This window comes from Macrotis lagotis, chromosome 8 (assembly GCF_037893015.1).
Source record: "Macrotis lagotis isolate mMagLag1 chromosome 8, bilby.v1.9.chrom.fasta, whole genome shotgun sequence".
NCBI lineage: Eukaryota > Metazoa > Chordata > Mammalia > Peramelemorphia > Peramelidae > Macrotis > Macrotis lagotis.
Genome location: NC_133665.1, coordinates 139455427 through 139481245, shown reverse-complemented (window position 1 = coordinate 139481245; position 25819 = coordinate 139455427). Strand labels below are relative to the sequence as shown.

General features: G+C 42.8%; 1 protein-coding gene across 1 annotated transcript in view; it reads right to left on the bottom strand.

The window, feature by feature from the left end:
- Positions 1-25819, bottom strand: part of PLXND1 (plexin D1) — a 200049-nt gene that overhangs the window by 137341 nt on the left and 36889 nt on the right. The window contains exons 2-3 of the mRNA XM_074198509.1: positions 10662-10838; positions 4118-4249 (exon numbers count right to left, since the gene is read on the bottom strand). Coding sequence (XP_074054610.1) covers positions 4118-4249; positions 10662-10838 — 309 coding nt within the window. The remainder of the gene's footprint in view (positions 1-4117; positions 4250-10661; positions 10839-25819) is intronic.

Sequence of the window (25819 nt, the reverse complement as noted above, 5' to 3'; positions counted from 1 at the left end):
AACAGGGATGGAGTTGAAATCCCCAAACTCACTATCCTCTTAGTCCTCTGAATCAAAGCAATGAGACCCCTGACCTTAAAAAATGTCAGTGTCCCTTGGGAGACCCTGCCACAATCAGCTCTCAATTCTAGAACTGGACCTATTTTCTTAGTTTTGTGTGGTGTGCGGCACAGTGGAAGGGATGCTGAGGACGGAGTCAGGGAGGCCAGGTCTCCCCGATAGAACCTAAGCTCCTTGAGGGCAGGGCCCGGTTCATATTTTAACTTGTATCAGTGATTGCTTGTCTAGGAATCCTGGCTCTCTCACTTACTACTTGTGTAGGAAAATCACTTATCCTCATATAAAATGGGGATAATAAGACTCAGAGTAACTCTTATACAGCCGTTGTGAAGCCCAAATAAATAATTGTAAAAATCGCTATGTAAACCCTAAATGTCTGTTATTCCTCTCCCTACTACTCAGTTCAATTCAATGAACATTTATTAGATGTCAAAGTGCTGGGGGATGTACAAAAAGAGGCAAAAGAGTCCCTGCCCTCTCAGAGTTTATAATCTTATAAACTACTACTACTGTTACTACTACCACTATCACCACCATCACCACTACTACCACCACTGCTACTACTACTACTACAACTACTACTACCACCACCACTACTACTTCCACCACCACTACCACTACCACTACTACTACTGTTGCTATATCTACCATCACCACAACCACTATTACTACTACTACTTCTACTCTACTACTCCTACTCCTACTACCCACCACTGCTACCACTACTACAACCACCACAACCACCACCACCACCACTACTACTACTACTACTGTTACTACAACTACCACTACCACTACTACTTCCACTACTACTATCACCACCACAACCACTACTACTACTTCTATCACCACCACTACTACTTCCACCACCACTACCACCACTACTACTGTTACTATATCTACTATACCACTACTTCCACTATTACTACCAGCACCACAACCACTATTACTACTACTACTTCTGCTCCTATTACTACTACTACTACCACCACTGCTTACTTCCACCACTGCTACCACCACTACTACTGTTGCTATATCTACCACTACACCACTACTTCCACTATTACTACTAGCACCACAACCACTATTACTACTACCACTTCTATTACTACTACTAGTACCACAACTGCTACAACTACCACCACCACTACTTCTACTACTACTACTACTACCACCACAACCACTATTACTACTACTACTACTACTACCACCACCAGTACCACTATTATTACCACTACTACTTCTTCCACCACCACTACTACCTATGTGACCTTGATCGAGGCAAGATGGGTTTTGAAGGTGGGACAGAAATTAGACAGGTGGAGATGGGGGAAGGCATGGCCTGATGTGATAGATTAGAAAAGACTCAGGATTTAGAATAAAAAAGATCCGAGGTCCTATTCTGAACTCTGTAATTTTCTAGCTGGACAAGTCATTTAATGTCCCTTATACTCAGTTTCTGCTTCTATAAAATAGGGGTATTGGATTAGATAACCCCTAAATCCCACCCAGCAACTCTCAGGCCTAGGATCCTATGAGCTGGTGATCATAGGGGAAGAAATGGCATAAGTCCCAAGACCAGAAAGTGTTGAGAAAGCAGACTTGGGAATGCAAGTCATCCAATCTGGTTGAAGGAAAGAGAGAAGGTAAGTGAGGTTGTAAAGGACAGGATGAGACCAGATCTTAAAGGGCCTTGAATGCCAGGCTCAGATGTTTGGTTTTTGTCCTGTAGACAGAAGGGAACTAAAGAGGTTTGTTGAGCAGGAAAGTGTCACAAAATGGTGCCATGTGAAGAAGTTAAGGTCTGTGTAGATCACAAAGGGCAAGGGGTCAGTTCTACTGCTGGCACATGAATATAAAGACTATGGGATTCAGAGTAAGATGCTCCAAATGCCACATTCTACTGATAAGAAAATGGTTATCCAGAGGGAAGAGGACTTACCCACTGTCACAGGAGTAATAATCAGAACCAGAATGTGAAGCCAGGCCCCTTGACTATAAAGCCTAGTTTCATTATCCCTATTTTACAGATAAGAAAACTAATGTTCAGAGGTGATTACAAAGCTACAGAAATGAGAGCTGGGGTTCAAACCCAGACTCGCTGGCTCTTTCCATTAACCCACACTGCTTCTGGGGGGCTCCCTCTCGTGATGGTAGAATGATTATAAACACATATTCTTGGACAGTCAGGTTTGTGGAAAGTCTGGGGGAAGGCAGGGAACTTCTCCAAGGTCCAGTACAGCCTGTTCAAACACAGGAGGATGGAGTCCCTGGGGCTCGGGCCAGCAGGAGCTCTGAGCTCCTTGGCAACCAGGGCCTGGGCCCAAGGCCCTGTGCAGGCTCACTGTCTGGCTTTAGGGGAGGAGGGAGCGAGAGAGATGAAGACGATGATAAGTAGTTGCTTAGCCCAGCATGGCCGGTCTGGAGGGAATTATGGTCAGAAAATAAAAATATAAAATTAGTGGTTCTTGCTTTTGTTTCGACAGATTAAAACCTAATTTAAACCAGAGCTCAACTCTTCTCTGGCCTATCCGGACTCTTCAAGGAGAGGTAATGGAAGGGACCACTCTCCCCCCAGGTAGTGTGGGGGCAGAGGGCAGAAGCCAGCACGGGAGGCAGGAAACCAGGCGCTTAGATTTACCAGCAGTCAGAGAAGCAAAATTGCCTCCCTGGGACTCAGTCTTTCCAAAAGTAAAATGGGGATGATGACACAGGCTGCTGATTTTTTTTTAAGGTCTTTGATATCCAAGTCGGTGGCAGTCAGTCCAACTTTCTATTTGATGCTTCCCTTGATTACCACAGCCCATGGGGAGCTTTCCCTGCTCTGAATTCCTACCACATTGACTACCTGTCATTTTTATTTTGCCACTCACTCACACAGTGTCTTGTTCTATAATTGCTAACTTGAATTTCTCAGGTCTCATCTAATCCAGTCAGAAGAGTGGAACTGAGGAGGTTTGTAGGCCCTAGAGAGGAGCTAGACCTCTATGGAGCCAGTCTTTTTAGGCTTGAGGTTCATCCATTCAATCCCTTGGGCAAAGGAGGAAGTGAAGGCCCAGAAAAGTCACATACCTAGCCCAAAGATACCCAACCAGTGAATGGGGGGGGAGGGTTCAAATCCAAATCTTTTTACCTGCAAGTCCAGTATTCTTTTGAATATGCTACCCTGTCTTTGGTCCAGGGTTCTCTAATCTGAGACGAAAAAAGCCAATGAATGGCACAGGAATGAAGGCATAAGCAGAGCTATGATGGGAACCATGAGGGAGCTTCCCTGAGCTTGTGGGATCATTGCCTCAATTCCATGCAACAGATATTTATTAAGAACCTACTATACATCAAACATTATGATTTTTTTTTAGGTTTTTGCAAGGCAATGGAGTTAAGTGGCTTGCCCAAGGCCACACAGCTAGGTCATTATTAAGTGTCTGAGGCTGGATTTGAACTCAGGTCCTCCTGACTCCAGGGCCGGTGTTCTATCCATAGCACCACCTAGCTGCCCTAAACATTATGATTTTTAAAAAAAATCAAACATTCCTTTCCCTTAATGAACTTATATTCTATTGGAAGAATATAATAAGTGAACAAATAAGTCAAGAAAAAGTATATCCAAAGTAATTTCAAGAGGGCGTTTTTTGGAACTAGGATCTGAATTGTGCTTTGACAGAAACTCTCTGACACAGATTTAGTCCTCCCAATTCCCCATTCAATATCTACTACTTTGTTCTATAGGAGAAAGTGTCAGTATAAATGGATGGGTAAACAAACACGCCATTGCCTCATATCCTTGGCATGGAGACTTGGCCTCAAAGCATGCAAAATGTCTTGGTCTTCAACACCCAACAGACAAGGTTTCTCCAGAGCCATCCCCCTTACCCCCCAGACTCTTGCCTGACTATCTAGGGAGAGCTAAAAGAATCGCCTCTTGCCTTCTCTAAGGGGCTCATCAGTTCCCTCCCCTCCCCAATCAGGATGATTCAGTCCTGAGACATTTCAGGCCATGGAACCCATGGGAAGGATGGAGCCCCTGGGAAGAGGAACGAGAGGGGGAGGGTCTTACCTGATGGGAAGTCATCACATAGAGGTAGCTGGGATCCGAGGGGTCAAACTGCATGATGTGGTGAACTGCTTCCCCGTAAGCCACTGTGATTGACTTCCTGCTCATGATGTTCATGGTATAGTTCAAGTTTATCTGCCAAGAAAGTGGGTGGGGGAGTTGAAGGCAATTAGGGTAATTGTGGTAACTGGAAATCTGTCAAGAAAGTAGGGTTAGGAGTGAAAAGCTATTAGGGTGATTTTGGTCAGTCGAAGGGCCTCCTCTGAGAGAACAAAAGGCGGAAAAATACATGTGTTTTCCAAAGTGGAAAAACACGGCAACTTATCAAGGTTTTGGCATTCATCAATATTATCTTTTCTCTGACCAGAAAGGCTGAAGAAATCCTGAGCTTGCATCTACCAGCTAGGAGTCTTCTTACTGTCCCAGAATTCATCACGCTTATCTTTACCTCTGACACCACTGCCATCCTCTCTGTCCAAAATGCCCTTCCCCCTCCTCTGCTCTAGTCAAATTCTACTCATCTACTGAGATCTAACAGGTTACCTTGATTCTCAGAGCTAGGAGGGACCCCAGAACTTATCTACCCTCACGGCATGACTCCCCTCTGGACCGTCCTCAATATGTCAATCGGAGGAAGACATTATTGGCCATGGCAGTTCAGTCTTTAAAGTCCTTCAATAGAAGAAAGGATATAAAGGAAAACAATGAACTTGGGGCTCAGAGAGCCTGGGATTGAATCATGATTGCTACCTGCAACCTAAAAAATGGTGATTAACCTGAAAGTTGTATCATGGATTCATCCCTCCCCAGCCCAAGAGCTATTTGTTCAACATTTATCAGCACAGGGCAACTAGGTGGCACAGTGGATAGAGCACTGGCCCTGGAGTCAGGGGGACCTGAATTCAAATCCGACTTCAGACACTTACTACTTAGCTGTGTGACCTTGGGCAAGTCACTTGACCTCATTGCCTTGAAAAAGCAAAAACCATTTATTAGCATGTCCGCATCCCTAAAGCTCCTCTACACTACACAGGACCAACTGTTTCATGGGTTTGAAATGCTCTGGCCTTCCTGAGGGTCAGCCCCAGCATACTCCAGTCTGCTAACATCCTCTCTAAAAAAGGATTGCGCAGTCTTCCAGATGTGTCTAAGCAGGTATAAGCTCCGCCTTCCTCCTCCTGTGGAGCTGCAGCTGGAGGCGCCTGGCTGCCCTGTTGTCTGATTATAAAGCATAGTCCAAGACAGAGTCCTCCAAGTACAGAATTCTGGATGACTTGACTGTAGCAGATGAAGAAAGGCCCTCCACCGAGTATCAACGCCTATAAGGGAACAAGCCATCTGGGACCAGACACAGGATTTGGCTTACAGACCCAGAGTCCAACCAGGCCAGGGGCCCAGTGTTCTCCCCTCTACTGTCATCTAGCCAGACTCCCCCAGCTGACTGGGACCTCAAGAGTTGGGAGGGTGCTTGGGTCGAATTGCCTTTCTCATTTCAGGGTCTGACGTCCCCTCCACCCCGGGTGCCCAGACGGCTCTGATGAAACGTGTTTGTGTTATCTTTGATGAAACAAACAAACGGGTCACATCCAGGCCCCCTCCCAGCCTTCCCCACCAATCAGTTCTCCCAAAGACCCAGATCAAAGCTCCTTCCCTCTCACTAGCTGAGTAAAAGGGGAGCCCCCCCTTGTCCCTCCTGCAGGCCAGCCAAGACGCTGTCAGCCACATCCCTGGCACCCGCTCCTTCAGTGGACCAGAGAATGAGGTAAGAGTCAGAGAGGGAGCAGCTTGGGGAACAAAATCCTGGCCAAGTCCAGGCTGGGGAAATGGGAGAGCGAGGACTTGGAGAGGCCAGGAAGCATCTGCCCTGGGCTGGGCCATGACCCATTCTGCTCTTTCCAGGGGATTTCCCAAGGGCCAGCTTCAGCACCAGACTCCCTCTGAGACCCGGCTTCATTTTCTCCCTATTCCCATGGCCTGGTCTACAGACCGGGGATGGCATCTTCTCCCCGGCTCTTGCTGGAAGACAGTCAAGCTACCATTCCTGTCCGGGTGCCACCTCCACCTGGACAGGTCCCCGAGTTATGACCTACAAGGACCCTGCCTCCTACAGCCTTGGTTAACACGAAACCCCCGAGGTACAAGGGCTTCTGGTTAGACATCTGTGGATGAATTAGATTAGCAGTATCTGAGTCAATTATCCCGGGCAGCATGTCTCTAATGGAGGTTCTGCAGATGAGGCTGATTTTCCCTGATAGGATAATAGCTGAAGAGCTGTTAATCCTGCAGAGAGGTGTAGAGGGGTTGGAGGGGCCACGTGCCCACACCCCTCACATTATGCCCCTCACCAGGCTTCAGAGGCTTCCACACAACATACACTTGGCCCCTTTCTATAAACAAGGCCCTTGCCCTGGCAAAGGTGGGGAAAGATGTTGGTTCTTTTGAGCTCTCCCACCTCTTCCAAGGGCATAGACTGCTAGGCAAACAGCAAAGAGGGAGCTGGGAAGAGGGGGCGGATTATTGAATTCTCTCTTCTCTCTTCCCAGCATTTCAATTCCTGCGACCACATTATGGGCTATTGCCTCCAGGAATGTGACCACCTGGGACCTGAGGTCGAACTGGCAGCCTTGGAATGATACACTGGCAAGAAGAATACCAGTTTTGTAGATAGAGGACCTGGGCTTGGATTCACCTCACTGTAACCTAACATCTGCATGACCTTGGTTCCTTCCGGTTACCTCAAGTCAAAAAAATGAGAGGGTTGGTTGAGATGACCTTGAAGGTCCTTTCCAGTCCTAGACCTAAGATTTTATGTTTGTATCTAAGATGTAAAACAAACTGGGAAAGGAAAAAAAAGGGAGCTGAAGATAAAGTGTGCGAATAATAATAATGATAGTAAAAACTAGCATTTATGTTGTCCTTTCAGGCTTGTAGAGAACTGTATAAGCATATGTCTATCTATCTAAGCGTGTTATGCATATAGGGATGAATATCCATGCATATGTGTGTATATATTATCTATAGATGTATGTATATAGATATGTATGTAAACTCATTTGGTTCTCACAACCATTTGAGAGAAGTGATATTACCCCACCCCGATTTTACAGATGAGGAAACTGGGGCTGGGACATTAAATGATTCTAGCAGGGTCACTCAGCTCTAAATATCTGAGACAGAATTTGAATCTTGACTTCAAACTAGAGATCTATCCACTGGGTCACCTAGCTGTCATTGGAAGACTCTGGATGGAGAGCCACAGGGATCAGATGTGATCTGTTGATCCTTCTACTCTCACTCCTGCCCCTGCCAAGTCTTGGTTACCAGGATAACTTCAGTCCACATGTGGATCAACTCTTTTTCTAAGGAAGAAGAAGGCGGAGGGAGGGAAAAGAGGGTGATATTGGTGGGCCTTTCACTTAAGCGAGGCTTTAAAAACTGATCCAATCAAGGCCAGAATTTACTGGCTGGCCCTGCTACTAATCAAATGCCATACAATGAGATTTCTAACTGATGAACTCCTATTAGTCATGCTCCCTGGTCTGGGCGGATAGCTCAGAGACTTTAAATTCTGATTAATGCTCAGCACCGACAAGTGTCGGAAATCACTACATATGAACTATGGTTTGTAGCAGGATCCGACCAGAGATATCAATCAATCAATCAATCAGCAAACCTTTATTAAGCCCCAATTACATACCAGACACTGTGTGAGAGACTGGAAATATGAGAACAAAGACTGCCACAAGCTTTGCTCAAATTCTAATGAAGGAGAAAATTTCATCTACAAATATATACAGCATATGAATCATGTGCATAAACAGAAATAAAGACAAAGCAATTAAAAACACAGCACTAGAATTTGAGGGGGACCAGGAAAGGTTTTATGGAGAAGATGTGATTGAACTTTGTCATCTAGGTAGATGGGGATTCTAAGAGGCAGGGGTGAGGAAGGAGTACCTGACAAGTATGGTGGGAGAGGCTGGACAAAAGCGTGGAGAGGGCGACAGGGATGAAGGAAGAGAACAGTTGTATGAAGATGAGAGAAGAAAGCTAGTCAGTATGGGAATGGGAGTAAAATCAAGTGAGGCTGGAAAGATGAGTTGGGGCCAGGTTGTGGAGGGCTTTAAATGCTATATATGGAGGGGTTTATATTTTCTTCTAGAAGGAATGGGAAGCCACTAGTGTTGGAGTGGGGGAGTCACATGGCCAGAAAATTACTTTGGCAGCCGTGTGGAGGACAGACCGGAGTGATGAAAGACTTGAGGTAGACCAATTAAAGGGCTGTTGCAATAATCTAGGTGAGGGATGACATCCTAAGGTGGTGGCTGCATGTGGAAAAGGAAAGGTTTGGATAAGGGGGGATGCCGTAAAGATAGAAAGGGCAACATTTGGCAACTGCTTGAACATGTGGGGTGAGGGAGATTGGAGAGGTCAAGGATAATGGCCAAGGTGACAAACCTGGAAAATGGAAAGGGTGGTGATGCTCTCAGCAGAAATGGTGAATATCAGAATAGGAGCGATATGGGAAAGGAGACAATCCTACTTTAGACATGTTGAGAATAAAGTTGGGGGTGTGTGGGTGTGGATGTGTCTGTGTGTCATGGTTAAAAACCCACAGGAACTGATGAGGTTACTAAGAGAACAGAAAAGGAGAAGAATCAAGGGCAAGAACAGAACCTTGGCATGGATGAGGAGGCAGCAGTGATGATAGAGAAGAAACAGGTAGGTGGGAGAATTCCCAGAAGAGAATTCTATTATGAAAAGTCAAAGAAGAGAAGGCATCCAGGAAGACAGGAGGCCACAACATCAAATGCAAACAAGTAAATTAAAAATGAAGGCTGGGGAAAGACTTAGATCAGATTTGTAATTAAGACATCAGTGGTAATTCTGGAGAGAGCAGTTTCAGGTGAATGATGAGACAGGAAGGGAAACTGCAAGGGATTGAGAAATAAGAGGAGGAAACGTGTAGACAGTTTTTTTCCAGGAGTTTGGTTAACAACGGAGGAGAAAAGCTAGAGGATAGTGGCTTGAAGGGATGGTAAGATCTAGTGAACATTTTTTAAATATGTCTGAAGATATAAGAAGAAGAAACCAACAGAAAGGGAGAAGTTGAAGGAGGGTGTGTGTGTGTGTGTGTGTGTGTGTGTGTGTGGTGAATGAGAGATAAAGAAATATATAGAATAAGAAATAGTCAAGAGAAAGAGAATGATTGAGGATACAATGTGCTGGAGAAGATGGGAGGAGATGGGACCAAGGATACCCGCAGAGAGGTTGGTCAGGCCAGCAGAAAGGTCATCTCTTTGTCAGAGACTGGGAGAAAGGAAGAACAAGAGGCAGATGATGTCAAGGAAAAGAGGGAACTCATGACAAATGACCCCAATTTTGTCAGTAAATCTTTGATCAAAGATAGCAATCAGGATGCATTTCCAAATGACATATGAGATTCCCCAGTAGCATGTAAGCTCCTTGGGGGCAGACTTCTTTTATTTCGCCTCCGTATCCCTGCACCTCACTTATAGCAGATACATAATAAATGTTTCCTGAACTGAATTATTATTGAATTCCAAAGAGACTGGCATCCATGGAATGCAATCTCTCTGACTAGACTACACCATTAAGTCTCAACATTTTAGAAGGTGTGAGACAGTGTGGTATTAAGGAAAAAGCCTTGGACCTAGGCAGAAGATCCTGGCTCCATCACTGACTTGAGGAAATCACCTCCTTCCTCTAGACTTCAGGTCTTCATCCATAAAATGAGATCATATTCCAGCTAGAAGATACCACTTTATCCAATCTCCTCATTTTACAAATGAGAAAATGGAGGTCCACAGAGGTTTAGTGATTTGTCCAAGGTCACACTGATAGTAAAGTGGCAGAATCAAAGACAATCTTTGAACGCAAATTCTCCAAAATGACCTCCTCCCATTATGCTAGGTGGCACAGAGGTTAGAGCACTGGCCTTGGATTCTAGAGGATGGGAGTTCAAATTCAGACTCAGACACTTGACACTTACTACCTGTGTGACCTTAGGCAGATCATTTAACTCTGATTGCCTCCCATCCTGGGCCATCTCCAGTCATCCTGATCCACATCTGGCCACTGGCCCCAGATGACTGGAGGAGAAAGTAAGGCTGGTGACTTAGCACAGCACCTCCCCCTTCAAATCCAATTCATGTGCTTGTCATGGCATCACTTCTCTGATGTTGTGGTCTTCTTTAAAAATGAAGGACAGACATTACACTACTCAATGAGCTAAGATCTCATCCAGCTCTGACCTTCTACAGCATGGTTCTGTGGCTCCAGGTCAGACAATGGAACAATCTTGAGTTTTAACACTAATCTTCCTATTAACTAGCTATACAGCTTCAGGAATCGTATATTCCATTTCTGTGTTCCAATGATAATTTGTTAAGACCTGCCTCAGAAGGGTCTTTTGCGACAGAAAATTCATGAGTTAAAACTTAAGTGATGATCAAGATGAGAACTAATCAATGGTTTATTCTGGGGACACAAATAAAGGAGCCCCTGCCCCCACCACACACGTTACCTTGAGGAGCCTCCCATTTGCTGTTCCTAGGAACACAACTGTGTAGTTGTTGACACTGGCCACAGCCACAGAAGTCAGGCCCGGGTAGCGAAACACGGGCATAGCTTTGAGAGGTTGCAGAATGGAGAGCGGATGCTGAAGGTGGGCAGCACCACAATCTAGCTGCTCTGGCTGGAGCTGGAAAGAGAAAACAGAATATCAGTCTCCTGCTCAAAACCTCCATAATTCCCCATCATATGTCAACTCATCACTCGTAGTTCAAGGACCTGGAAAAATGTGGGTCAAAAATATCGACTGTTGCCTGTTCCCAATCACATTAAACAGAGAATCACTCAGAAAAGAAAGAAGTGATCCCTAACAGTTAGAATAGGTTCCCTAGGAATAAGTTATGCTTGACTTGAACTCATTTCCTTTTTTGACAATTTTTTTATAAACAGTATTTTTTTCAAATTACATGTAAAGACACTCTTCAACATTCATTTTATATAAGATTTTGAATTCCAAGTCTTTCTTCCTCCCTCTTTCCTTCTCCTACCCCCTTCCCAAGATGGCAAGGAATCTGCTATGTTATAGATGTGCAGTCATTAAAACACAGTTCCATAGGATTGACAAGATTACAAGTTTGGTAGATTAGAGAATGTCACAAGTATATTGCATCATGATTTTAGCTAGGCATTTGACAGAGTCTATCACAATTGTCTCTGCATGGGATGGAAAAAGGTGGACCAACTAACCAAAGATCAGTTATATCCTGGAGCTGGTTCATACCAGTCCACAATTATTAAATCTTCTATACCATAAAAATCAGCAAACACTGTAGTGGATAAAGCACCGGCCCTGGAGTCAGGAGGACCTGGGTTCAAATCCAATCTCAGACACTTAATAATTACCTAGCTGAGTGGCCTGCAAGCCATTTAACCCCATTTGCCTTGCAAAAACCTTTAAAAAATCAGCAAACACAAATCAGGGCTTGGTATATTATTTTATTGATTATCCAAACTTTAAAAATTTATGGAGAAAATGTTAATAATGCTGATTAAATTTAAAAGCATATTGTTGGAAATATGTTAAACACAGTTCTACATGAATAACCTATATCAGATTGGTCACGGCCATGGGAGGGGAAAGGAAAAAAAGAGAAAAATGTGGAACTCAAAAGATTGTAAAAAGATAAATGTTGAAAACTACCTTATTGTGTAATTGGAGAAAAAAATAATTTTTTTTAAAAAAGGCATTATATGTGTGCTGCTTTTATTCTTGGAGAATCTCAAGTCAAGCATTTATTAGTACATCACAGATGAAGACTGTTCCCTCCTCCCAGACACAGATTGCCTCCCACTAACATTATTTATATAGAATGAACTCTAACTCTGGACATAAATTGAACCCTAACCAATGCCACAAACTAAGACCTAACCCTGGACAGCTGACTTGCAACCATATATCTATAGTCACAAGAACAATTAGGCAAAAAATATGTGCATGATTCAATATTGCCCATCCCTGATTTTGATGCCTCATCTCATACCATATGTCATTTTTCCTTTAATAGGAATATGCGCCATTATCATCAAGGACACTGATGGTGAGTGTTATATGCAACCAGTTCAATTCAACAAGAAATAATACTTAGGACTGGGAAGATAAAGAGGAAAAACCAGAGAGGCAATACTTCTGAGAAAATTACATTCCCTTAGAAGGAAAAGAGGAATATTAACATTGTAGGAAAAAGAGTGCTAGACTGGGAATCTGAGACCTGAGTGTGACTTCCTCCTCTGATTCTTCTTACCTGTAAGACCTTGAGTAAGTCACTGTTTGAGCCTCAGTTTTCCCAATTCTAAAATAAGGATGTTTTACTAAAAAGTATGTTCCAGTTCTAAATCTGTAATCCTCTGACAGCTTATTGACCCTATGAGAAATCCAGAAAAAAGGTTCCAGGAAGGAGGCCAGATGAGATAGTGAAGAGCTCCGTTACTTACACAAGGATTCACAGAGGAGTTGGCCCCATATGAGCCTAGAAGTTACGTAGGCTGAGTTCCAGATGAATATGAGCGGCATGGACACAAAGCCTAGCAAATATGTCTTTGGACTTGCATACATTCATGGTGAGTCTTCATGTCTTATACTAAAATATCTGTACAAAGTCGCTGTATTCAGATGTGACTAAATGGTGAATCATCCCCTCCCTTCTTAATCAAAGTAGGCTGGCTTGGTGAGGTCTTGAGGTATGGTGGAGAGGAGGGACCTTGAAAGACCATGGATGGACACAGAGTGAGGTTGATCATGCCCTGCCCTTCAGAAGTTACCCATTGAGCACCTTCTCCTTCTCCCTTCTCCCTCCAAGCTTTTGCTAATTGACTGCGCATATCTCCTGGATCTGTTCCACTAGTCAGGGTTTCAGATAGAATGGAGAAGGAAAGGAAGGAAAAAAATAGTGAGGACATGGCGCAAAGAAAGGGGTCCTCCCTTCACTGATCCTTTTTATACACAGACTCTATTTTCCATTTGGAAGGGCCTATGCCCATGCCTGGCCAACCCCTCCTCACCCTCACATCCCAGGGTCAATGCCTAATTGTTCTATTTTCAAGCCAGCTTACTTATAGTTTATGGAATGCTAGAGCTAGAAAGGACTGGAGATCATCTTGGGTTCTTCAAGTGGAATACATGAACTTACAAAACTACACAGATAATTATTGCAATATCATTGGGTTCTTTTTCAATCCTAAATATTTTTGTATGTTTTAAAATTTGTTTTATTCTGAACTTAAGAAATAAAACTAGTATTTCCCTAATATTAGAATGGGGGAAAAAAAGAGGATTGCCTATGAAATAGTACCTCTATTATGTATGATTTGATATTCCTTTTAAATATATAATACTTATTATATAAGTTTCTTTTTTCCCTTTTTTCTTCCCTTCCCCAAGATGATTACCATTAGATACAAATATGTATGTGTATATGTAGATAAACACAGACATATGCAAAATCATTCTATTCATACTTCTATTTATCACTTCTTTCTCTGGCTCAGATAGCATCTTCCCTCATACATTCTTTGTCTATTAAAAACACCCAAATTACCTACAATCCCATTTATTTTATTTTATGCATTTATAAACATCCTGAAAGAGCTCCATAAGCTTTAGCAAACTGCCAAATTAGCCAAAAAAAGCTGAGATCCCTGATATAATCCAATTTTACAGTTATAGAAACTATGCCCCAGAGAGGGGAAGAGATTTGTCCAAGGCCACAGTAAGTTAGCAACTGCATCATGACTTGAGACCCCCCTGATTTCTGATCAACTCTGGATAAACAGTATCTGCCATGGTTATCCTGAGAAAAGAGACCTAAGCATCCCTTTCACATTAAACTTGTGCCACTGAAGCTTTGATATATATCACAGGTCAGCGTAAGAAATTGAATGGAATTTTTTTGAGAATTTTGTAGGAGATTCAGACAACACAAAAAAAGCCAGAAGACAATACAGAAAAAAATAAATGCATAAATACAGATACATATATGGCATTGTATGATATCAACATATTTTATATTTCAATACCATAAATATACTTAAATTTTACAATAAGGTATTATAAACACCTCATAAAATAAAAATTCAGATTTCATTGGTGCAAAGGGAGGGCCAAAAATTTTTACAGGATTTTCCAGATCATGGGGGTGCTGCACCCTTAATCTCCAAAGGGATAACTCTAGTTCCTCTGCCCTGAGTGGGGCTGGGAGCCAGGAGAATTGGGTTCTACTTATATAATTCATTCACCTTGTATGTACCTTTGAACAAATTGTTCAAGCTCACTTGTATTGTTTTCTATCCAATGAGGGCATTGGAATAAAAAGATCTTTTAACATTCTTTTAAATTCCATGATTCTAGAACACAGGACTTGTGAGTACAAGATAAATGCTTGTTCCTTGACTAGATTCCTTCACCTACCATCATTCTCTTGTGTCCCCAAAGCCCAATCTCTCCTTTCCCCTCACTCTAACACTACAGTCTCACCTTCCTAACCTCAGTCTTCTTTCCTCTCAGTTCCCACCTTGCTTTGTGGCATTCTCTGCCCACTTATAGCTCTCTACTCATGACCTTCTCATTGCTTGCTAGAAGACCGGAGAAAGAAAAATAAGAAGGAATGGATGGGATTGGGAGAGTGGGTTGATAGGGTGGAGCCAAAAGAGACAGGGAAGTGTTCCTGGGAGGGATGGAAGGAGGAGGACTATTTGGGGACTGGTTTTGTGGCTCTGAGGAGTTAGTGTTGGGATTTTATTTTTATTTATTTATTTATTTTTGGTGTTATAATTTTAGATGATGGGGGCTGTGAGAACGAGCATAGATGTGTTATGATGAAACACTCCTCTCAGCGGTGAAGTTTCCGATATACCAGCATTCCTATATAAATACACGGCAGACCCAAATCCACATAAAGAAAATTTCCACTTATGTGAAAGGGCAAGTGTTTGAGGGACTGAATACATGTATGGGCCTTGGGCCAGGGAGAATATGGAACTAAAATGGCAGCAGGGAAATCATAGACTCATAAAGTGTTAGTATTGGATGAGACTTCAGAATGTGTCTAGTCTTGCTTCTTTACTTAGCAAAAGAGGAAAATAAGGCCCAGAGAGGAAGGGATGAGTGACTTACCCAAGGTAACAAAGTGAAAGACTGCAACTCAGACCCACGTCTCCTTGTCCTTTTCCCAGAGCTCTTCCATTTTTTTCACTATACACAATTCTCTAGGGTATGTGTATGTTTTGTTTGGAGTGTGTGTGTATGTGTGTGTGTGTGTGTGTGTGTGTGTGTATGTACCCACGTGTCAAAGGAAAAAAGAGAGAACTAGGGAGGAGAAGAAGGTGTAGGAAAAGATAGAATCAAATGATCATAGATCTTCAGCTGGAAGAGACCTCAGAAGCCATTTAGTCCAACCCCCTCATTTGTCAGCTAAAGAATCTGAGACTCAGAGAACTTAAGGAACTTGCCAAAAGAGGAGATAGGATTTGAACCTGGATCTTCTGACTTGAGCAGTGGTTTTTCCCACTGTACCAATGCTTAAATGCTGCAAATCACAAAGAATATCCCATTATCAAGTAGCCACCCTGGTGTTAAAAAGCTGCCTAGGCTGGTCCTCAGACAAACAGACACCACCCATTGCTTGGGCTATTTCTGTTGTTTTTCTAGAATGGCAGCACCTGCCAAAGGACACTGGCACAACCTTCAAGAAGTCAGTCCCTCAATGAGGCATCAGAGTAGGACATGGATGGGTCAAGACAACCCTGCCACAAGGGAGCGTCTGAGCAACATCCTTTGAAAGGTAGACAGAGTATGGTGGGCTCCCTTCCAGTGTGGCCTTGGGCAAGTTGTCCATTTCATAGGGCACAGAACTTAGAATTGGATGGGATCTTGGCCATGATCTAGTCAAACCCACTAATTTGACAAAGAAGGAAACTGTTCTCTGGTGAGGTGAAAAGAGATTAGAGGCTGAGTGATTGTTGAATTTGGAGTCAGGGATCCTGGGACTGAATTGTGGGTCTACTCTCTGTGTGTGATTTTTGGGCAATTCATATAAGTTTTCTAAACTTCAGATTCTCCACCTGCAAAACGAGGACATTGGATGAAGATGTCCACGATCCCTAAGTCACAAAAGTCAAGCCTTGTGGTTCAAAATCCAATGTTTTTTCCATGATCTAACCACAGTAGCACTTGGTTATTCCACCACTGTGAACTAAAAGAGGGAATTCACAGGGTTGTGGGATGTGAGACCTGGAACAAGTTCTCTGAAACGATCTCCTTCAGTCCCCCTTATTTGACAGAGGAGTAATTCAAGGACCAGAAAAGTAAACTGGTTTGCCAATTTGTCAAGAACCTTTATATCATGCTGATCCTTCACTCCAGGGAATGATCATTAAAGCACCTTCTAATGCTTACATTCTAAAGCACTATGGCCTTAATTAGAAAGTTGAACATGGGAGTCATGGGACCCGGGTTCCAGGCTTGGGTCTTTGATTTTACTACTTGTGAGACTTTAAGTATGCCCCTTAATTTTTCTTGGTCTTCATCTGTAAAATGGGCTGAGGTGATTACAGAAGGCTTTACAAAGGAAAAGAGAGATCTAAGATGACATAGAAAGAAAGAAAGAATGGATATTTGGGGCAACATTCAACAGGCCATTTACACACTTGTATCCCCTCCCTCCCCATCCCTCACTCACTCAGTCCTCCCCTACAGCTATCCCTGGAATGCACCTCTGGGTCTCCTGAGACACGTCCACTGAGTTGAGCCAAGCTGAGCCACCATGACAGAGCCCGTGCCTCCCACATTCAGAAAAGCCAGTCAAGTGCCTCTCGGTGATCTGAACATTGTAATGGCCATTAAGCTTCTCATGCCCTATTTCCCTTTCCTCCTCTTGAAGGCCACTGCAATTTGGCTGTCTCTAGGACATGTCATCAAGAACATGCCAATAGGGGAGGCGGGAGTGGGGAGAGATGGAGTGGGGAGGGAACCAGCTCATCTCCTGCCAAGGGGCCTTCAGCTGGTAGTGCAGCAAGGAAGCTTAGAAAGACATCCAAGACAATTACTTCATTTTTCAGAAGAGGAAACTGAGACCAAGAAAGAGGAAACAATTTACCAAGGACACACAGTGACAAACAAAGGATTGAAACTCAGCCTTCCTTAAAAAAAAAAAAGCAAAAATGCCTTAATTTGATTTCTGCTTAGTGATTGTCCTAACTTGTTCACATGTAGCAGCATTTCATAAAATGGGCAGGTGAGTTGACTGACTTGTTCTGGGATCAGTCTCCAATTCTGCCTCCAGTCAATATGTTCACATTATTTACTGAAGGCTTCCTTTGGCACCCAGCACTGAACTAGGCTCAGTATTGCTAGGGAGGGGAATGAGAGGAGATAAAGATTAAATAAAAGACACAGTTCTTGGTTCACCTGCAAATTAAAAGACAGGTAGGAATCAGGAGATGTGGGTTCTAGACTGGGTCTCTGAACCTGTTTTTGCCCTCTGTGAGGCAGTGATGAAGACATTTGCTCCCTTCCAGCATTATGGTGAAGAGCAAGAGATGAAAACATTTGGAGGTTCGGAAAACTACTCAAATTGAAAGGGATTCTTATCATTAACTAATCAGCAAGCATCTATTAAGCATCTTTTGTTGTTTGGTCATTTCAGTCATGTCCAGTTCTTTGTGAGTTCATTTGGGATTTTTCTTGGCAAAGATACTGGAGTGATCTGTTGTTTCCTTCTCTGGCTCATTTTACAGGTGAGGAAACTGAGGCAAACAGGGTGAAATGCCTTGCCCAGGGTCTCACACAGCTTGTACGTTTGAGGTCAGATTTGAACTCAAGAAGATGAGTCTTTCTGACTCTAGGATCAGTGTCCCTATCTACTGTGCTACCTAGCTGATTTTCAATTGATTTTAAAAAGTACATATTAAGTATTGAGTCAAACACAATGTTAGACACTTGAGATCCAATGAAAAAAAGGAAACAGATTCTGCCCTCAGGGATCTAACATTCTATTATCAGAAAGTGACTTTAGAATAAAAAGGCAAATGCAAGGGGGGGGGAAGAGGAAAAAATTGGATCTAAAAACAGAGAGAAGTTAGTTATTTGAGTACTCACTAATTGTAGGACAAGTCATTTAATGCCACTCTATGCCAATCAGTCTATAAAATAGGAATCATTAGTACCAATGCAGCCAAAATTGAAAGCAAAGCAGGGAACTGGGGGGGGGGGCAAGTTCTTTTACAGTGATTTCTTAGATAAAGGTCTTATTTCACAAATAAATAGGAAATGGAGTCAACTTTACAAATTAAGAGCTATTCCCTAATTAATAAATAGTCAAAGGATATGAAATTTTCAGAAAAAAAGCAAAACTCTACAATCATTAAAAAAATACTCTAAATCACTATTGATTAGAGGTACCACCTCACACCTAGCACATTGGCTAATGTGACAGAAAAGGAAAATAATAAACTCTGAAGGGAATGAGAAAAAATAGAGACATGAATGCACTATTGGTGGGGTTTTGAAGTGATCCAACCACTCTAAAGTACTATAGCACTTTAGTACTAAAGTGATATAAGTATGCCCAAAGGACTATAAACTGTGCATCTACTTTAACCCACCAATACCACTACAAGTTCCATATCCCCAAAAGATCAAAGGAAATATTTATATTTATGACATATCTATAAAATTATATCTATATAATTTTTATAAATACATTTATATTATTTACAGCAACTCTTTTTGTGGTAGAAAAGAATTGGAAAGTAAGGAGACATAAATTAGGAAAGAATCAAATAGATTCTGGTATATGATTGTGAAGGAATACAGTTGTGCTCTAGGATATACTAAAGTGGATGGTTTCAGAAAAACCTGGGAAGACCTATATGAACCAATGCAACACCACATAAGTAGAATCCGAAGGTCATTTTCCACAGCAAGTGAAATATTATAATGATGATCATTAGGGAAAGACTTAGCCACTCTGATCAATACAATGACCTAAGATGGATCCAAAGGACACATGATGAAAAATACTACCTGCCTAATCAGTAAGCATCTTTTAAGCACCTTTTGTTGTTCAGTCATTTCAGTCATGTCCAGCTCTTTGTGAGTTCAGAGAGAGAGAACTGAAGAACTCTGAATGCAAATTGAGGAAAATTTTTTCTTTTTCTTTTTCTTTTCTGCAACATGGCTAATATGGAAATATGTTTTGTGTGATTTCACATATATAACTGATATCATATTGCTTGCTTCCTCAATGGTGAGGGGTGAGAAAGAGGGAGAGAATTTGAAATTCACAATCTGAAATAAAATAAGAATGTCAAAATAAATATTAAATTAGAAAAAAAGAAAAGAAAATCCAAATTTTGGCTCTTCTAGTAATTATGCCTTGGTCCTCTTTCTCTCCCTCTATCCCTAGAGTCACAGAGCCTTTCCTCTCTGTTTACATTTCTCTAACATATTTCCTCATATATTATTTTTTAATAAAAAACAAGTCTTGCTTTTAATAAAAGCAAGTCCCTCCATTTTTTTTTTGCATTATAGCCATCTCATCAACCCCTAACTAGACTGTAAGTAAGCTCCATGTAGGCAAAGGTCATGGTCTATATACCTTTATATCTATCCCAATTCCTAGCACATTATACAACACACAAGTTTTCATTAAGAGACTTTTAAAAAAAAATGTTATTTATTTAAGGCAATGGGGTTAAGTGACTTGCCCGAGATCATTATTAAGACCCCAATTTGAACTCAGGTCAGTATTACCTAGTTCCCTCACAATAAGTAACTTTTAATAGAACCTAAAATAAGCTGTGCTTTCCACAGTCCTTCCAACAGGAGTGAGGGGACCTGGACCCCATTTCTGTCTTGTCACTAATTTATACTCTCTAGGTCTCAGTTTCTTCATTCATAAAATGAGGAAGTTGAACCAACTGTTGCAAAGCTCCCCTCCAACTCTGACAAACTCTGATTCTCATTCAGAGTCAGCCTCATTTTCTCATTTTTTCACTTGCTGCTGATGGTTTGTCGTGAAAGGGGAGGCTAATTACTTTTGTCTGTTCAGGAGCAATTCTACCTGTTACTTCATTTTAAAAAAAATATTACCCTTCTCTCAGTTTGTGGAGGACAATTGGTTTTCCCCTAAGGGTAGAGATGATTCTGTGACAGGGACAAAGCATCAGTCTCTGATTAGGGGGTCATGGACTGGCATTAGGGAGTAATCTACCAGAATCAATCTGTGACTGGGATTAGGTTCAATCCATGGTCAGGTTAAAAGTCAAATCTGTAATCAGACCTAGGAGTCAAAGGCCAGGGTTAGGACCTGGGCTGTAGCTCCAATTAGGGAGTCAATCAGGGGGAAAGGAACAGCGCACCAAACCGAAAAAGCTGGCTTCAGAAGCACCAAACTCTACCCACTGAGCTAATTAGCACTTTGTTCACTTGTTCAAATCAAGTTGCTAATGAATATCTTGATTCTCTACTGGGGAAGAACATCATGTGGGGAAAAGGGAGAAGATACATGATAGGTACCACAGTTAGTAATAGTAACCATCCTCTGTGCAACGAGGGGATTCTCCTGGGGGGAGTCTCCAAGGTCTGCTCCATCTCTGATACGCAGAGGACTCAGAAGTATTTCTTCCTTTCACCTTTCCTAACCCTCCCCTCCTCCATCCCCTGCCACAAAGTTTCCCAAAAGGTACCAGAAGGACTAGCAAATATTTCCTTCTTGAAATTCTATTTTTTCCTGCAACCCAGTTCAAGATTGCCATCTCCATGGCAACCACTTGTTTAGTTAGCAACTCCACTATACCTTAGTGGTTCTCTCAACAAATACTTGGGGGGGGCAGCAGGCGCTCGCTGAAAGCTCCCCTGCAGGAGTGATCCCCAGGCTGTCTCCAAAGCTGCAAATAACTTTTCTGAAACCATCAGCTTCTTACCAGGGTCCTGCTGGAAAATCCACAAGCCCCAAAGTCCTTTCAGGCCCCCAAAAGGGGCAGCCCTTGTCAGCTGGCCACTTGTGCCCCTGCTCCAGCTCATCCAAGGAGCCAAGTCACCCCTCAACCCAACCAGAGCAGCTTAACTGGCAGGGGAGAGAGAGGAAGACAAAGGAGGGAGGCTGACCTGTCTGGAAACACTCCCCCGCCCCAAGTGGCTGAGTTATCGGCACAATTGGGAGAGACTGCTCAAAATGGACTGAGTAATTTCCCACTGATTGATACCATTTGGAAGAAATCAAAGATCAAGCCCTGACTGCCTAGCAAGTGCTCCGACTCAGCTTCTGACAAAGGCTAGAATGGCTCTCTTTTCCCACTGAATGGGGTTTCACAACCTAGCCCTTTCTTTCTGGCTCCTTCTCCCTCCCCCCTTCCCCAGGCCTTTTAAAGGACACTTCTGCCAACATGACTATGGCATTGTTTAGCTCCTTAACTTGAACGGCCCAGTCAATCCAAGGCCTTCTGAGCCCATTCTTGGAAAATTAGCTTCTCTTGACTATCTCCCACACAAATTGAACCATCAGGATTTCAGGGGGAAGTGGTCCTTAGATTTTATATTCAGAGTAACTGATAATAGATAACACCAATTTTCCCTTCCTCTAGACACTCCAGATTGGGACTCCCCCCACCAACCTGGTGACCATAACAGGGGCCTGAGCTTTCTGAGATACTCATCTCTGTTACAGCTATGGGAGTGTGTTTGTCTCTGCTTCTCTCTGTCTCTGCCTTTCTCTTTCTCTGTCTCTTTTCCTTTCCATCTGTCTCTCTTCCCTTGTGTTTTTCTGTCTCTTTGTCTCTCTTTCCTTTATTTCTATTGCCCCCCTCTCTGTCTCTAACTCTCCCTTTGTGGTTTTTATGTGTCTCTCTCTTCCCTTGATTTTTCAGTCTCTATCTTTCCTGTTTTTCTGTTTCTCTTCCCTTGTGTTTTTATGCTATTCTCTCTCTCTCTTTCTCCCTCTCTTCTCTCTCTCTTTCTCCCTCTCCTCTCTCTCTCTCTCGCTGGCTCTGGCTCTCTCTCTCTCTCTCTCTCTCTCTCTCTCTGTCCCTTTTCTTACTTGTACAATGAAGATAATAATCTTGTTATTTTACAGGTCTTGATCTTGGGATCAAATGAGAGAAGAAAGTGATTGTATACTCAGGAAGTCAGTAGAAGAGCCAGAATCTGAAACCAGGGCCCTTGATCCTCAAGTCCAGAGCTCTTTCCACTATGCCATGGCTGCCCCTCCTCCTCCCCTGCCCCCTGCAACATTATAAACCATGTAACATGATACGATCTCGTGATTATTTTCCTGGTCCACTTGACAGCTGGATATCTCCCTCTCTTCCCTTCCATTCGAATCCATTAAATGCTCTTACTCTGCCATTTTATTTTGGAGAGCCTGGATGGATTTGTAGAACAGCTCACTATTTGAGAGGTTTGTCGTTGTTCCCCTCTTATTTTCTTTTTTTTTTTTTTTTTTTTTAGATTTTTGCAAGGCAATGGGGTTAAGTGGCTTGCCCAAGGCCACACAGGTAGGTAATTATTAAGTGTCTGAGACTGGATTTGAACCCAGGTACTCCTGACTCCAGGGCCGATGCTCTATCCACTGCGCCACCTAGCCTCCTGCCCTGTTCTTATTTAAAGGAAAAGTGGACCAGAAGGAGGATCATGACCTTGCTCTCTCAGATTAGATTTTATACTAGTTCAGATTTATTTGAAAAGGATTGGTGGTGGAGGTGGTCCTTAGGAAAATTGCACTGCCATCCCCCCACACCCCCCCGCAGCCCTTTGACATTTGTTGGAAGGTAATACTTGAAATGATCTGAGGAAGATACAGGCTGGCAGTCAGGAACTGAGAGGAAGAAAGGGAATGTTCTAACCCTAAGTCAGATAAAAGGTTGGAACTGAGACATTGATCCTTCTGGCAGAAGTAAATAATATCAAAGATAGACCCAATGCCTGCAGACTCTAAATATTAGGCGGACAGTCTGGTGCTCAAAAGAAAACAGCTCCAAAGGAAAAGAGGCTGAGCAACGACAGATCTCTGTCCTTGGGGAGAGGAAAAAAAAGCCGATGTTTTCTTTCCTACTCTGACATAATAAGGGAGCTGTCATTCTAAAAGGGGGGCAGCTTAGGCTCCAAGAGCTGCACTAAGTAAGATGGCAGAGTCCACTCTTCCTCTGATGGGGGAGAACTAGTATCTCAGCAAAGAGGTGAGGTACCGCAGAAGCAGGAGTCCCAACAGGAGAGCAGCAAGGATGGGCACCCTGGCAGGGAGCTTCAGAGACAGGATGCCATCCTCAGGTGCAGGGTCAGCAGAGAGCAGGGCCCCGAGGGAAGCAGGCTCAGAAAGGAAATGATACACTACCACCAGATCATCAGCATCAGCGCCGGCTGCAACCTGCTACTTGATCCATTCTCTGTGTGCGTGGTCTCTGTGTGTGTGCCCCTTCATTCTTGGGTTAAGCAGTACCCACCATGTGTGATTACTCTTGCCACTGATGGTGTATTTTTTGTGGCAGAGCTTGCCCTAAGTCAGGGGGAGGGGGAATGAGGGATGTTTCACTGTCACTTTTCTCACTGATATTCAATAATATAAATAATAATAATAATAATAGCTAACATTTACGGAGTATCCTGTTTTGCTAAGTACTTTAAAAATGCCATCTCATTTTTCCTCAACAAAAAAGATAGGTTCTGATATTTAACGGATGAGGAAACTGAGGTAGATGACAGTTAAATGACTTACTCAGGATCACACAGATAGTCTGAAACCACATTGGAAATCGGGTCTCTCTAATTCCAGGTCCAACATTACTCTACTTTGCCATCTAGTTTTCTCATTTAATAAAATGTTTCTGTTTTTGAGCTATCCATGTCCCCTAGATGTATAATTGGAATCAATGCATTGTAAGGGGCTCATAAGCAATGGTTTTTGAGTGACTGTCAGAATATCCTGAATTGAGAATAGCTTTTCTGGGAACCCCATGTGCTAGAAGCCCTGGTGCTACACAGGTTGGTAGGTAGATATATGGATAGAGAGATAGAGAGATATAGATAGATAGATAGATAGATAGATAGATAGATAGATAGATAGATAGATAGATATACAGACATACAGACATACATAGACAAACAGACACAGCAGAGTCACTAATTAAACTGACCTTATTTTTTCCTCAGCATCATCTACCTACATCAGTTCACTGATCTGTCTAAACACATAGGATTCACAGGTTTCTTCAACTGAAAGTTAGCTACATTCTTGTCTGAGTTTGAAAGAAAATATTTTGAAATCAGTCTAACATTCATCTAATTTTAGTGGCTAATACCACCTTCCTTATTCCAAGGCCAGGTCCAAGGATGATTGTTGAAACGACCCTCAGAGCTGTCCTGCACTTAAGATGATGCTCAACAACCCCACACAGGAGCTGGGTACTGGGAGTGACTTTTAGCAGTGGGGCTGACTTTGCAGAGTCCAAGCTCTCTGATGCAGTCCTCTCACATCTACCATGTGCCCCTCTGACTTGACAGGGATAGGAGCTCGGTCCACAGCCAGGAAATAGCCTCTAGGGGTGGTTGAGGGAATACAAGCTAAGCTTTATTAATATTGTATTTTTGATTTGCACATACAACAATATCAGATTACTCACTGCTATGGGGAGAGAAGAGGGAAGGGAAGGTGGTAAAAAAAAAGCTTACAAAAAGATGTATGTTGAAAACTAGCTTTGCTTGTAATCGGAAAAAGTGAAATAAAATAACAAAACATGTTCAAAAATAATATTGTCTTTAAATATAATCTGAGTAAACTTCTGGCTGTAGAGTATATGAAAGATGACAAATACAGGAGGGCTATAACACGGTGGTCTGGTTTAGGATGCTCTCCAGCCTCCAACCATGGGGTTTTTGGCTGACTAATTTGTATTCCAGAGCATGGTGGTGGAGGACACCAGTCAATCCTGGGTCCTTCATATTGGTTCACTAATTTAGCTCAGCCCTGATGTCTCTTTTTGGACTGGTATGAATATTAGGAATAAGTCTTTCCTCCAGGCCCTCTCATCCTATGCAATCCTTGCCCATGTTTTCCCATATATCCTCCAAGGAGGACATAGCCAATGCAATGGAGGTTTTTCCTTTGGTTCCTCTATGATAAGCATCTCAGAGGTGGGCAAGAACACAGAGAGCTTGCCTGCGTCAACAAGATCACAGATCCCCTCTTTGGATCTCAGTTTCCTCATCTATAAAGTCAAGGGGTTGGACTCGATGCCTTCTTTTTGTTGGTGTTTGGGAGACAATCAGGGTTAAGTTACCCTGGGTCACACAGCTAGTGAGTGTCTGAGGCTAGATTTGAACTTAGGATCTCCCAATTCCAGGGCTGGGAGATCTAATGCATTGGACCTAGATACCCCATCAGCCTCTTCTGAAGGACCCTTCCAGTATATTGTCCATTCCATGGCTCCGGTGCGTATACCTCCCCCCAAACAAGCCAGCAAGAACTGGGAAGGTCCTGACTTACAGGGGAAAGCCATCGCCCCTTCTCTAGAGCCTGTATTGAGTCACCAGGATCTGTCCCCATTATTCACCTTCCTAAAGCCAACTTCCCTTCAGTCCAAGGTTAGGAAATTTTCTTAGGATTCAACTTTGTTCTCTATGGC